The sequence below is a fragment of the Schistocerca americana genome, chromosome 11, assembly GCF_021461395.2.
Source record: "Schistocerca americana isolate TAMUIC-IGC-003095 chromosome 11, iqSchAmer2.1, whole genome shotgun sequence".
Classification (NCBI taxonomy): Eukaryota; Metazoa; Arthropoda; class Insecta; order Orthoptera; family Acrididae; genus Schistocerca; species Schistocerca americana.
The window spans coordinates 44,184,168-44,198,586 of NC_060129.1; the positions used below are offsets into that span (position 1 = coordinate 44,184,168).

At 44.4% G+C, this 14,419-nt stretch overlaps 1 protein-coding gene across 1 annotated transcript in view; it reads right to left on the reverse strand.

Moving 5' to 3' along the window:
* The window catches only part of LOC124554144 (glycine--tRNA ligase), a 157,560-nt gene that overhangs the window by 77,978 nt on the left and 65,163 nt on the right, over positions 1-14,419 (reverse strand). Inside the window, exons 7-8 of the mRNA XM_047128209.1 lie at positions 14,150-14,312; positions 7,797-7,961 (exon numbers count right to left, since the gene is read on the reverse strand). Coding sequence (XP_046984165.1) covers positions 7,797-7,961; positions 14,150-14,312 — 328 coding nt within the window. The remainder of the gene's footprint in view (positions 1-7,796; positions 7,962-14,149; positions 14,313-14,419) is intronic.

Below are 14,419 nucleotides of genomic sequence, written 5' to 3' on the forward strand. Positions count from 1 at the left end.
ACAGCACTAAATTTGAGATGCCCCTGTGGTAAAGTTCGTCTGGCAGACTGTGGAACCACCGTCGGACCGCCGTCTCGGCTTTGTCGTTACTTGTGAATCGCTGTCCTCCCAGGAACTTCTTCAGCGGTCTAAAAATGTGGACTTAGTTTACTTTTTCGTGTCCGGAAACTACAATTTGTTTGCCCAGTATTGGACAATGTCCAATGCTTCTTCTTTAGCCAGCCATAGATCGTCGAGCGTGCACCTGTGGGGGCAGGCAGGACACTGTAGAAAATGTTCCACGTCCTGTCGAGTGCCGCAGTCGCATTTGTCGTCATTTTCGTCCGACAAACCCCATTCGATCAGATTAGATTTCACAGGAGCCACCCCAGTTCTGATGCGGTTAAGCATTCTCCAGGTTTTCCAATCACCAGAAATGCCACTCGGTGGGTCCTCTCTTAGTGGATAGAAGATGGGGGACTCATCTAAGGCGCAACTTAGGAAACGGCATCTGGATTTGAATCTGCTGGGGCCACACTCTAGGCCAAATATTAAGTGACGGGCATCAAAGGTTTGTTTTAGCTCCTCGGTATATTCGTGAACTTTCCTACGTGAGTCAGGGTTTGTGAAACCTGCAGCCCTGTGAAGATTTTCTATGGGGGTTGGTTTTATGCAGCCTGTCACTATCCTGCATGTTTCATTCAAGCTAATATCTACCTTTTTCGCGAGGGCAGATTTGCACCATACCGGGCAGGCATATTCGGCAGTTGAGAAGCACAAAGCTTGGGCTGAAGTTCTGACCACCGTAGGTTTTGTAGTGTTTCCTTATCCTCGGGGTTCTGCCGTGAAAAATATAAAATAGAAAATCTGATTGGGTTTGGAATTTTGGTGGTTTCTGTCACGGATAAGGCGGACTTCGTATTATTGATTGAGATCATGCTGTAATTTGACCGTGCATGGCAGACCGGGTCGGCAACACTACAAAAAGCGACTGTACGGAAATAGCATCAGAAACTAATTGAAATTTACCTTATAATCTTGTTAGATACGCAGTAATAATTACAATATAGTCTTCATGGCTGTCCTCCTAATTTCTCTTGTAGTACGACCCGTCTTTCACTTTTCTCCGTCTGTTGAAAACTTCTTCAAGTTGTCACTGTCATGATCAATTTACAAATTTGGCGATAACCACCTCGAATCACTATTGAAACAAACTCGCTTTGTAATATAATTTTAATTTCCACCCAAAAGCCCATTCAACACATCGACGAAAAATACACGTCTTTCGTATGAAGACGAGAGAGAGAGAGTGTGATCAATTAGTTGTTAAAAACAAAAACCTACGCAAAAAAAACAAAATTATTTATACAAATCGGTCGCTGGCGCAGCGCTCTTCCGCATGCGCTATCGTAAATTATATCTTTGTATTGGCGGAGGCGCGGTAGTCAAAGTACCATTACAGTTTGGCACCCCATTTGCTATTGGACAGCTTCCTTATTAGGGAATTTCGTGCTTCTAATTTTTTGCGTGTTTTTTGCAATGATATTTCTATGTCAATGTTCTGTCCAGCGCAACGCCAAGGTAGGTGGGAGTATCTGTGTGTTCTAGTAATGTCCCATCCCAGGTAACATTGAGCCTGAGCCTGTACTTTGCCTGCCTCGAGTTCAGATGGAATGCACTCACTTGAGTTTTGGTGCGATTGGGTTTTAGAGAATTCTTTTTGTAGTAGGTCGACATTGTAGAAAGGGCAGTTTCTAGTTTCTCCTCGATGGTTTCAAACCTGTTGCCTTGAACTGTTATTGCCAGGTTGTCTGCATATACAAAAGTTTTGGTTTTGTCTGGAGTCGGTTGGTCATTTGTATATACGTTGAATAGGATTGGCGCCAACACGCCCCCTTGGGCGAGCCCATTTTTCTGATTCTGCTATCGATTCTTTTTCCCCTCAAGCATTGCGAAGAACTGTCTATTTTGGAGCAGGGATTCGATTATCTTGACTAGGTGGTAGTCTTTCAGGGTCTCGTAGGTTTTATGCAGTAGTGTCCGGTGATCTACTGTATCGTAGGCGGAACTTAGGTCGACTAGTGCCAGCCCGGTGATTAGTTTATTCTCAAACCCATAATCGATATGTTCCATCAGTGCCAGAATTTGACTGGTACAGGACTTCCCAGGTCTAAAACCTGCTCGGTGTGGAAATCACGAGGGGCAATGTCTGGACTGTATGGTGGGTGGTCCAGAATCTCCCAGTGAAATGCCCGTAACTTTTTGGCAATTCAGATCTCCACACACGGTCTCACATTGTCACTGAGCACAGTCACATCGTCCACATCCAGAATCCCTCGGCACCTTCGCCTGGTGGGAGTCTTCAGATGTGACAGTGTGGGATAACAACTGTCGGCATTGGTGGTTGCACCTCGTGTCACAAAATCAGGTAGGAGTGGTCCACGGCTATCCCAGATGGCCACTAACGTCAATTTCCAAATAGATGCCACAGAATGGAATTCTTTTGTCACATGCGAACATACGTTTCCACACTGTGCTCTGCTGCTCAGATTCCAGCATGAAATGCAGCATCCATGTTTCATCACCGGTAATAACACGGTCCATGAAACCTTCACCCTCCTCGGAGTACCATTCCAGACGATTCAGTGAAGACATTATTCGGTTGCCTTTCATCCTCTTATCCAACTCTTCAACCATCCACTGACATGAAACCTTCCAATATCCTAAAGACACGTGAACAATGTCGTAAACATTCACATTCGATATGCCGATCTCCTGGGGAAAGGCCGTGATATGCACATGCCAATCAGATTTCACCATTGCATCCACACTGGAAATGTTGTCATCAGTCAGTGACAAATGCAACTCCTCCAATTGCTTATTGTCATACAAGACTGCACGTCCTTCATTGAATTCACAACACCAGCACCACCACCACCTCACAGTTCTCAAATTGAAAGTTTTCCCCCATATGTGGGCTGCATTTCCCTGTCAGTCTCCACAAACGTTTGTCCCTCACTCCGTAGAAAACAAATTGCTTTCATTGCTGTAATGCCATCGACATGTGAAGCACAACCCCCATTTTTAACAACTGGCAGCAGCACCATGTGATAGAGCTACCAGCACATAAGGCTGGCACACACAAATTCTGGGAATGGATATGTTGACTCCACATTTACAGCCATAATTTGGCTAAAATATAGGGGCAAAGACTTTATGATTTGCTCTTGTATTTTAAAAGTCAATAAAATTAGATCTAAATATTAATCCTGATGAGGCAACAGTTTGTTGCGAAAGCTTGAATTTTGTGTGTGTGTTTGTGTTTGTTTGTGTGTCTATCGACCTGCCAGCGCTTTTGTTCGGTAAGTCACCTCATCTTTGTTTTTATATATATTTTTAGATCTAAATATTAAGTTAGAAACACTGAATTCCCTGAGATTTTATGAAATTCCTGAAATTCCCAAGATTTCTGTGATTTTTCCAGCTAAAATGTAATTCCCTGAGATTTCCAGGTTTTCCAGAAGAATCACCACACTGCCTGGCCGTACAGGGAAATAAATTGCTTATTTGACTAGGTAGGCACATTCCAATTCAATGAGGTGCATGTCAGTATTGCACAGTTCAAGCGCGAAAAGTGATTACAAAACCAATCGTGGAAAGACACCTTAACGGGAAGCTGTGAGAACTCAGTGTTAATTACATTAATTTCTCTGATGAGAACGAGAAAGTGTGATAGCATTGACACAGAAGGTGACAGGAGATGATGCTAGCAAATGTCAATAAACAAAAGTTAAGTAAATAAAGTGTGCAAACGGATGCACATAGTGCCAAGTGTCGCACAATTTGAACATCTGCCCCAGCTTTTATCGCACTAACCTGGACATCGGAGCTAGCAAAGAAACCCAAAGAAAAGCCTGTTCCATCACTGGTATTCGATTTTTAAAGGTGCCTCAATGGACAGGTCTTTATATGTGGACAATGTGCAAAAAGAACATACACTATGTAATCAAAAGTATCCAGACACCTCGCTGAAAATTATTTACAAGTTCGTGGCGCCCTCCATCCGTAATGCCGGAATTCAATATGGTGTTGGCCCACACATAGCCTTGATGACAGCTTCCACACTCGCAGGAATACGTTCAATCAGGTGCAGGAAGGTTTGTTGGGGAATGGCAGTCCATTCTTCACGGATTGCTGCACTGAGGCGAAGTATCGGTGTCAGTCGGTGAGGCCTGACACGAAGTCGGCGTTCCAAAACACCTCAAAGGTGTTCTATAGGATTCAGGTCAGGACAACTCTGTGCAGGCCAGTCCATTACAGGGACGTTATTGTCGTGTAACCATTCTGCCGCAGGCTGTGCATCATGAACAGGTGCTCGAACGTGCTGAAAGATGCAATCGCCATCCCCGAATAGCTCTTCAGTAGCAATGCAGGCCTGTGCTGTGATTGTGCCACACAAAACAACAAGCAGTGCAAGCCCCATCCATGAAAAACATGACCACACCATAACACCATCACCTCCTTCTTGGAATACTAAAAAATTCATGGTTTTTTCTGATGAAAAAACTTCAGGTTTTTTTCCAGATGAAAAAATTTCCGTTTTTTTTCCGGACTTCCCAGCTGTCCCACGATATGTACACCCTGTCAGACACTTGTGTAGAATGCACCAGACTCAACTCCGGTACCTGCAATTCACTCCTCACATGTGTCATCAATTTCTTTATGCTCCTGACAAATAATTCCCACACACATTCACCTCCTCTGCTGTCAGTCCCAGCTGCTCTGTCTTCTTCCCACCATCTAAGCAGCCCGTCTCCCAGAATGTGTTGTACCACCCACATATTGTTTTGTCTTTTCACCCGATACACGGTACCCAACTGTCGCCGAACTGCCACGACTGACTCCTTTAAGGTGCATCCACATGATGCCGTTTCTTGCTGTTCAGCTTTGCACAAGCAAATAGATTTTCTACAGTGCAATTATGTGGGCACATCTGTGCATGTGTGACTTCCTGGAAATGGAGGTCACCAAAAGTGGGAAACTTTGCACTTTTTAGTAGATGACAGTCAGCTGGGAACCACGTGCTCGATTCCACAGTGTGTCGACTTTCTCCTGTGAAGCAGTTTGTGTGCTATAATACATGTTGACTCCGAAAGAAGCACACTTAAATTTATGTATAATTAGAGACAAAGATTACTCAAATAAAAATTTGAGATACGTTGCCCTGAGCGTCAAGTATTAGATAAAAAGGCTACGATTATATTACTGTAAAGAATAAGATACTACTAGTTTCAAAGCGGGAAAGAAGAGACGAATAAGCCAGAAATTTATAAAAAAGTATGTGAAAACCATGTACAAATATTCATGCTACAGCAACAAATAGCACAAAAACTGAGGAGCCAGACATCTGAACAAAAGAAATGACGGGATACGTGTAGCTCCCCAACAAATGACTACAAATAGGAATGAAGGAGATCGATAATACAAAATTGGAAAACAAAAGTGCCATATATGAAAGTCCCAAATTTGCCAAGTCCGAGAACATTAAGTGACACGATTAATGTTGCATAAACAACATTTTTTGTAAAATAAAATACAAATGACGCACTGAAAAGTAATGAACCTTCACATAATGACAAATACCCTGTAAGTACGGTCCTCGGTGAGACGTCGGTTGTCGTGAAATTTCCACAATATTTTAGTGGTGCAACTGACCGACACCTACAGGTACAGTGAACACACTGCTGAGGCTGTCCCCGAAGCCTCCTATTTGTGACAGTCTGAGAAGAAACCGCACAGACACGAACGCACCAAATTTGGTGACCGACAGTACAGATATGGCGATCGGCAGCAAGAGAGACGGCACCACGACGGACGATCGTCCGCCAGGCATCGGTCGCACCGCGTGCTGCGGTCGGCCGCCCTGGTGCACTCTGTCGGAACCCCCTTCCGAATTGTGTGTGTCCGTGCTGGCATGTGTCCGTCCTCACCACTGGCGACCGAACGCCTGTCGCCACCACAGCGTCATCCCCAGTAGAACCGGCACTACTTCTTTGTGGTCGCTGTGATTTTCAAGTGGCCAGTGCCGGATTCCGTGCCGTTACGAGTCAGTATCCCGTGTCTCTGTTAAGAACATTAGTCGAGCTGCAAATTTCCACCACTTCTTTAATAACACTCTCCCAGCACAAAGTTGTCGGCACGATAATTTTGGTATTTTTGTACTCGATACTGTGTCCTGAACTGAGACAATGCTCAGCCACTGCAGATATCTGTTCCAGACAGGTGTGTCATCAAAATTCGACACGTCTGTCCTCCGCAGTACGACAACTTTGTCCAAAGTACGATGTCCCGCAGTTACAGGGAATCTTAGAGGTGCCGGGCCTTCTTAAACTGAGCCTAAGAGAACTCTCGAACTTTGTTGTCGGATGAAAGATACACTTAGCTTTATGTTTCTCCAATAATCTTCCTCATTTTCAAAGAGACATTGCTGACATATGGCAAGTTCACCATTCCTCTTTGTTCTTCAGTTTCTTCCAACTCCTCACTCTGATCAGCACGCGCCGAGGTGAAAGGCACGGCAAATCTCCCGTTTGAACTATCCATTCTCTGAAACATTCCCATAGCTGCAGGACGTCACACATCGGATAAACTTGTCGCACCACAGAGGATAGATTAGTCGAACATCGACGACACGCGTGTCTGGACCGGCCAGAGATATCTGCAGTGGCCAAACGTTGTCTCAGTACAAGACACAATAGGAAGTACAAAAACATCAACATTCTCTTGCCAGCATATTTGTGATGGGAGAGTATTATTAAAGAAGTGGTGGGAATTTGCAGCTCGACTAATCTACTTAACGGGGACACAGGATACCGACTCGGCACGGCACAGGATCCATCGCCGGTCACATTATAATCACAGTGACAACAAATCAGAACTGTCAATTGTACGATGGACGATTATGTGGTGGCGACACAGATGTCTGACTGACAATGGCGGAGATGGGCACACCCAAGTGTGGACACGTATTTCGGACGGTGACTCCTGACGGAGGGTGCCGGGGCGAGTGCCGATAGTGCACTACGACTGAAGCCGCTCCGCATCATCTGACAGGTGACGTCGCTGTCTCTCTCGCAACCGATCGGCATATCTGCAGTACGAGTCATCGAATTTGGTAAATTCACACCTGTGGAGTTTCTTCTCAGACTGTCGTAAATAGGAAGCTACGGTCACAGCATCAGCACTGCGTGTGCCGCACCTCAAAATGTCGGTCAGCTCCACCGATGTAATACTGTCGAAATTTCACGACGACATCTGACATCTCACCCGAGAACCACAAAACACAACTCGTCGGCCGGGAAGCCTCGAGCGACACAGATTTCCCTTCTTTTATCTACAGTCACTTTTGTGTTTTCTTTTTCTGTCACCTTTTCTTCTAAATACAGCTCAAGCTACCAGGCAAAGACAGTGATTTAGAGCAGACTGCTCGTGCAACAAGCCAATGTGTGGACACAAGAATGCCCCCGTGTGCACGTGTTCTTTCCACAAATTTCTGTGCGCACTTTTATTGCCGTGCCTCCGTGATAGTGCACGAAGAAAGTTGCATATGTGTGGACGTAACTTTATAAAATATGTTTCGACATGCATACCCCTACCCGTGCACTTTCAAATTGGAGAGTGCTCTATCTAATGACGAGCATCATTTTTCTGTACGACTCACAGGTTTTGTACAGGAATCTTCTGAAATCCTGAAGATACTTATAAACAATCTAGAGTCTCCGTTACCATTACAGATTAGCAGGTGTGAGGTTACTCACATAGGACGTGAGCAGCTCGGCGTCCCAACAGTCGCGGGCGTAGTGGGCCATCTCGTTGGCCATGTGCTGACGGAACCGCAGCCGGCGGCGGTCCACGCCCACTCGCTCCAGGAACAGCTGGATGCGTGCCAGGAAGTAGCCCAGTGTCTCGTTCGCCACCAGGCCCTGTGGCAAAACGGATCAGTCTAAGTCTCGTGTACGCACGTAGACAAAACCCGACTACGAGTAAATTGGCAAATTGAGGCAAGTGATTAAAGGATGTTACAGGTTTCTAGAATTGATGTCCTCCTCTGACTAGTGTGTAACAAATTTACATGTGACATATAATACACAATTGTTAGCATAAATTACGAAACACGCAAAAATATCACTCCTGCACAAAGAAGACAAATTTTGTGTACGTTGGAAACACAGTAATGCAGTACACAACTGTTGTGGTCTCCAGTCCGAAGACTGGTGCAGCTCTCCCACTAGGCCATCTTGTGAGAGTCCCTTCATCTCTGCATAAGTATGGCAACTGACATACATTTGGAAGTGCTTACTGTATTCACACCTTCGTCTTTTTATCCCTGAACCATACCTCCCTCCACCACCAAACTGGCATTTCCTCAATGATTCATTACATATCCTATCAACCATTCCTTTAGTCAGGTTGTGCCACAAATTTCTTGTCACCTCAGTTATTTTCAGTACCTATTTGTTAGTTATTTGATGTACCCACCCAAATCTTCAGCATTTGAGGAGTTCCTAGATAACAGAACGTAGCATGTCATTCTCAATGGAGAGAAGTCTTCCGAAGTAAGAGTAATTTCAGGGGTGCCGCAGGGGAGTGTCGTAGGACCGTTGCTGTTCATAATATACATAAATGACCTTGTGGATGACATTGGAAGTTCAACGAGGCTTTTTGCGGATGATGCTGTCGTATATCGAGAGGTTGTAACAATGGGAAATTGAACTGAAATGTAGGAGGATCTGCAGCGAATTGACGCACGGTGCAGGGAATGGCGATTGAATCTCAATGTGCTGCAAATACATAGAAAGAAAGATCCCTTATCATTTAGCTACAATATAGCAGGTCAGCAACTGGAAACAGTTAATTCCATAAATTATCTGGGAGTACGCATTAGGAGTGATTTATAATGGAATGATCGTATAAAGTTGATCGGCGGTAAAGCAGATGCCAGACTGCGATTCATTGGAAGAATCCTAAGGAAATGCAATCCGAAAACAAAGGAAGTAGGTTACAGTACGCTTGTTCGCCCACTGCTCGAATACTGCTCAGCAGTGTGGGATCCGTACCAGACAGGGTCGATAGAAGAGAGAGAGAAGATCCAACGGAGAGCGGCGCGCTGCGTTGCGGAGATGATAGATAAACTCCAGTGGAAGACTTTGCAGGAGAGACGCTCAGTAGCTCGGTACGGGCTTTTGTCGAAGTTTCGAGAACATACCTTCACCGAGGAATCAAGCTGTATATTGCTCCCTCCTATGTATATCTCACGAAGAGACCGTGAGGATAAAATCAGAGAGATTAGAGCCCACACAGAGGCATAATGACAATCCTCCTTTCCACGAACAATACGAGACTGGAATAGAAGGGAGAACCGATAGTGGTACCATACGCCACACACCGTTAGGTGGCTTGCAGAGTATTGATGCGGATGTAGATGTAGATTCTTCTGTAGTGCCATAATTCGAAAGCTTCAATTCTTTTCTTGTCTGACCTGTTCCCATTAATCAAAATGCTCGTGACTGAAAAGTGACTGAAGGGGAGAGAGAATTGACAAACACTAAAGGAAAGAAAAGGTATCAGAACCACAGAGCACATTCAGTACCGAGTAAATGCATATTTCCTTGCTACAAACTTCAAAAAGGATTTTGCAATCTCTGTAAATGTTGCAGGTGGTGATCCACCCTTGTAGAACGAGTGAAATGTTCTGGAGGTCTCGTCACCTCCCGCTGTCAATGTAGTCCACTCGCGAAACTACAGAGGCAATTCAGGCCGCTGAGCATTGGGGTGGACACGACATCACACACACACACACACACACACACACACACACACATATACACATTATTGCTTCCCAATACAGGGTGGTTAAAAACCGTGTGACATTCATACAAGAGTTAAAGAGGTAGTATTCGTCGAAACTAGAAGAAAAGTTCTATAATTGTAAGTCTGGAAGCCTACTGCCTTTTGAGATAGGGCCATTTTACTTTTTACAAGTCTTGTGTAGTATTGGGTGGTGTAGGCTGTTACAAGATATAGCACAGTAAATTACTAGAATAGAGGGTGTTTGGAAGAAATAGCACAGTAATTTACTAAAACAGGGGGTGTTTGGAAATTCCCATTAAAAGGGGACTTGTAGAGGGGAGTGAATACATAATATTTTGAATAGGAATCCACGTCCAGAACATCATCCAATAATGCCGCTGAGTGTCAAAGTTATAGATGCCGGAAAAGTTATAGTATGTATATGCAGGGTAGTTCTGTGATGATCTACAAACTTTCGAGGATGATGCAGACAGATAAATGCACCCCCTAAAGGCAGCATCCCTGTACCAGAAACGAACAATTCTGAAGTTACAAAAGAAACTCATTCTGATATGTCTGACAGTGGAATACACATACTGGTAGCGTTTTTGCTAAGATCGCAAGGTATGCAACTTGCAATACTATGGAACAAAATAAGAAAAAAATGTCTAGGAAACATGGGCCTCTAAAATGCATACCTGAGGAGCTATAACCACTTCTTCATCTTTATTACTGTAAAACAAATCTCCTCTATTAAACAAGTGCTCATAGCTCGTAAGGTATGCTTTTTAGAGCCCACATTTACTACACAAATTTCCTTGTTTTGATACATACTACCACCACTGAAAGTTGCCAGCCATACAGTCTCAAAAGCAACAGTACTGGTACACACATTCCACTGTCAGAAGTATCAGAACAGTTTTCGCTTATAACTTGACCTCAAGCTGATACATTTTCCCCTCTCCATTATCCTCGAAAGCTTTTCCGAAAATAATGTAATTGGTTAGGTAAACAATCTACTCACCAAGTGGTGGCAGGAGAACATACATATGAAAGCCATTACAGTTTGTAAACTTCGATACCTTTTTTATGTGTGTTCTCCTGCCATCATCTACATCTAGATCCATACTCCGCAAGCCACCTGACGATGTGTGGCGGAGGGTACCTTGAGTACCTCTATCGGTTCTCCCTTCTATTCCAGTCTCATATTGTTCGTGGAAAGAAAGATTGTCGGTATGCCTCTGTGTGGGCTCTAATCTCTCCGATTTTATCCTCACGGTCTCTTCGCGAGATATACGTAGGAGGGAACAATATACTGCTTGACTCCTCGGTGAAGGTATGTTCTCGAAGCTTCGACAAAAGCCCATACCGAGCTACCGAGCGTCTCTCCTGCAGAGTCTTCCACTGGAGTTTATCTATCATCTACGTAACCCTTTCATGATTACTAAATGATCCTGTAACGAAGCGTGTTGCTCTCCGCTGGATCTTCTCTATCTCTTCTATCGACCCTACCTGGTACGGATTCCACACTGGTGAGCAATATTTGAGCAGTGGGCGAACAAGCGAACTGTAACCTACTTCCTTTGTTTTCGGATTGCATTTCCTTAGGATTCTTCCAATGAATCTCAGTCTGGCATCTGCTTTACCGACAATCAACTTTATACGATCATTCCATTTTAAATCACTCCTAATGCCTACTCCCAGACAATTTATGGAATTAACTGCTTCCAGTTGCTGACCTGCTATATTCTAGCTAAATGATAAAGCATCTTTCTTTCTATGTATTTGTAGCACATTACACTTGTCTAAATTAAGATTCACTTGCCATTCCCTACACTATGCATCAATTTGTTGCAAATCCTCCTGCATTTCAGTACAATTTTCCATTGTTACAACATCTTGATATACAAAAAAAGCCTCAGTGAACTTCTGATGTTATCCACAAGGACATTTATGTATATTGTGAATAACAATGGTCCTACAACACTCCCCTGCGGCACACATGAAATCACACTTACTTCAGAAGACTTCCCTCCATTGAGAATGACATGCTTCGTTCTATTATCTAGGAACTCTTCAATCCAATCACACAATTGGTCTGATAGTCCATATGCTCTTACTTTCTTCATTAAATGACTGTGGGGAACTGTATTGAACGCCTTGCAGAAGTCGAGAAACATGGCATCGACCTGTGAACCCGTGTCTACGGCCATCTGAGTCTCGTGGACAAATATCGCGAGCTGGGTTTCACACGACCGTCTTTTTCCAAACTCATGCTGATTCCTACAGAGTAGATTTCTAGCCTCCAGAAAAGTCATTATACTCGAACATAATACGTGTTCCAAAATTCTACAACTGATCGACGTTAGAGATATAGGTCTGTAGTTCTGCACATCTGTTCGACGTCCCTTCTCGAAAATGGGGATGACCTGTGCCCTTTCCCAATCCTTTGGAACGCTACGCTCTTCTAGAGACCTGCGGTACACCGCTGCAAGAAGGGGGGCAAGATCCTTCGCGTACTCTCTTGTAGAGTAGATTGTTTACCTAACCTATTACATTATCCTTGAAAGTTTTGTAACATCATCATGCAGTCACCCCGCAAACACGTTCATTTACAGGTGTCGGTGCCTATTGCCTCGACATTCTGTAGCATCGTCGGCAGATGTTTCCAAACATGGGTCCCTACTCAAAATATTATACACTCACCCCCCTTTACAAGTCTGTGTGTGGACAGATGCAAATTCTCACACAATCATGGACGCGACACATCAGGCTTGCTTCAGTATCAACGTAAAAAAAGCTCTGTCAGCCTCCCCTGGCAGGCCCAGCGGTACGAACCGACTGCTACACTGTCTTATACCAATGGCACTGCGAGGACGTGGTAGAGAGGGCCCTCTTCCCGCCACTGTCACGTTTCAAGACTTGTTGCCTCTACTACTCGGTCTAGTAGTTCCTCAATTGGCATCACTAGGCCGAATGCACCCGTCCCAGTGCTCCCACAGAGAAAAAAAAAAAAAAAAACTGCAGTACCGGGAATCGAACTCGGGGTCCTCCACGTGGCAATCGACGTACGGTGAGGATTTTCGGTGCCTGATTCACAGGCCCGCACACTTTACCAAACAGATTAATACGTGCTGTGTACAACGTATTTTTGTGCAATGAAATAGCAGCGCTACCAGAGAGGTGACCGTGGCTTACGCACGAGAGTGCACCGCATTATTTTTGACAGATCGTTCGACAATTCGTCACCACGACGTTTCACAGGCGACAGATCGGTCGAGGTGATCCAGTAGTGCGGTCTCCCTATTTTCTGTACTTTCAGCTGTTGAATTTTTGCATACGGGGACATTTAAGCTTCAACTGTCGATAATTTTCCAATTTTTCTCTACGATACCAGGGGCTAGTTTTATTCGATAATTAGAATTAGAATAGTTACAGGGATCGTATTAAACAGGGGTGGCCAAATAACAGCCCGAGGGCACGTGTGGCCCGCTGACAGTTTTTGTGTGGCCCGCCGAGACAGTCAGAAAAATTAGCTTCGGAGAACGCACAGAAAATTTTGTCCGCTACTAAAGTGATAGCCACTATTTCTTGGGAGTCCCAAGGAATAATCCAGATAGATTACTTGGAAAAAGGCAGAGCCATAACTGGACCTTACTCTTCTTCATAGTTCAATCATTTGAAACAAGCATTGGCTGAAAAAAGACCGAGGCTGGTACACAAATATGTGCTCTTCCACCATGATAATGCACCATCCCACACATCAGCAATAACAACGGCACAAGTGCAGGAACTGGGATTCGAATCGGTTCCTCATTCGTCCTGTTCACAAGACTTAGCCCCGAGTGACTTCTTCCTGTTCTGTTCCCTAATTTAAAACCTTGGCTTGCTGGGAAGAAATTTTCATCAAATGAGGACGTGACAGTTGCAGTCAACGAGTACTTTGCAGAGTTAAACAGAACCTATTTTTCCGACGGGACAAAAAAGGTGGAGGATCGCTCGACCGAGACTAAAAGGAGACTGTCAAGAACTAAGGTGATTTGTTTACGAAACAAACATTTTGTTCTTACTTGTTTACCAGACTTATCAAACCACCCTCATATTATATGGGAATTAATGGTTAGTGAAATGACGTTAACGTGTATGAGGAAGAGAGAGGGACCAAGAATCGAGTACTGATGTACACTTAGTATTATTGTTTTGTTGGTGGACTGAAAGTTTATAATCTTACCATCTAATTGTACGTCAGTTTACTTACGGAACAAAATGTACATCTACTCTTATCCGTGTACGTGGCTCACAAAGAGACTCCGCACCGTACCTCGTCGACGGCCCTGCCGATGGAGTAGGCAGATGCGGAGCGCCCTTCCATCTGGTCACAGGCCGAGTAAAGCAGGAGCTGTGTGTCACGGACGCCGGAGAACTTGGGGTGCCGCTTGTCCGACGGGTCGCAGAAGTGCTCAATTTCTGCCATCGTGAACTCCCTGGAAGCCGACGTGCAGAAAAGGTACTGTACTAGGGCACAGAATGTGCTACTGTCTTAACTATTATATAAAGACAGTAATAATTAAATACAGGGGTTTCTGTGGGT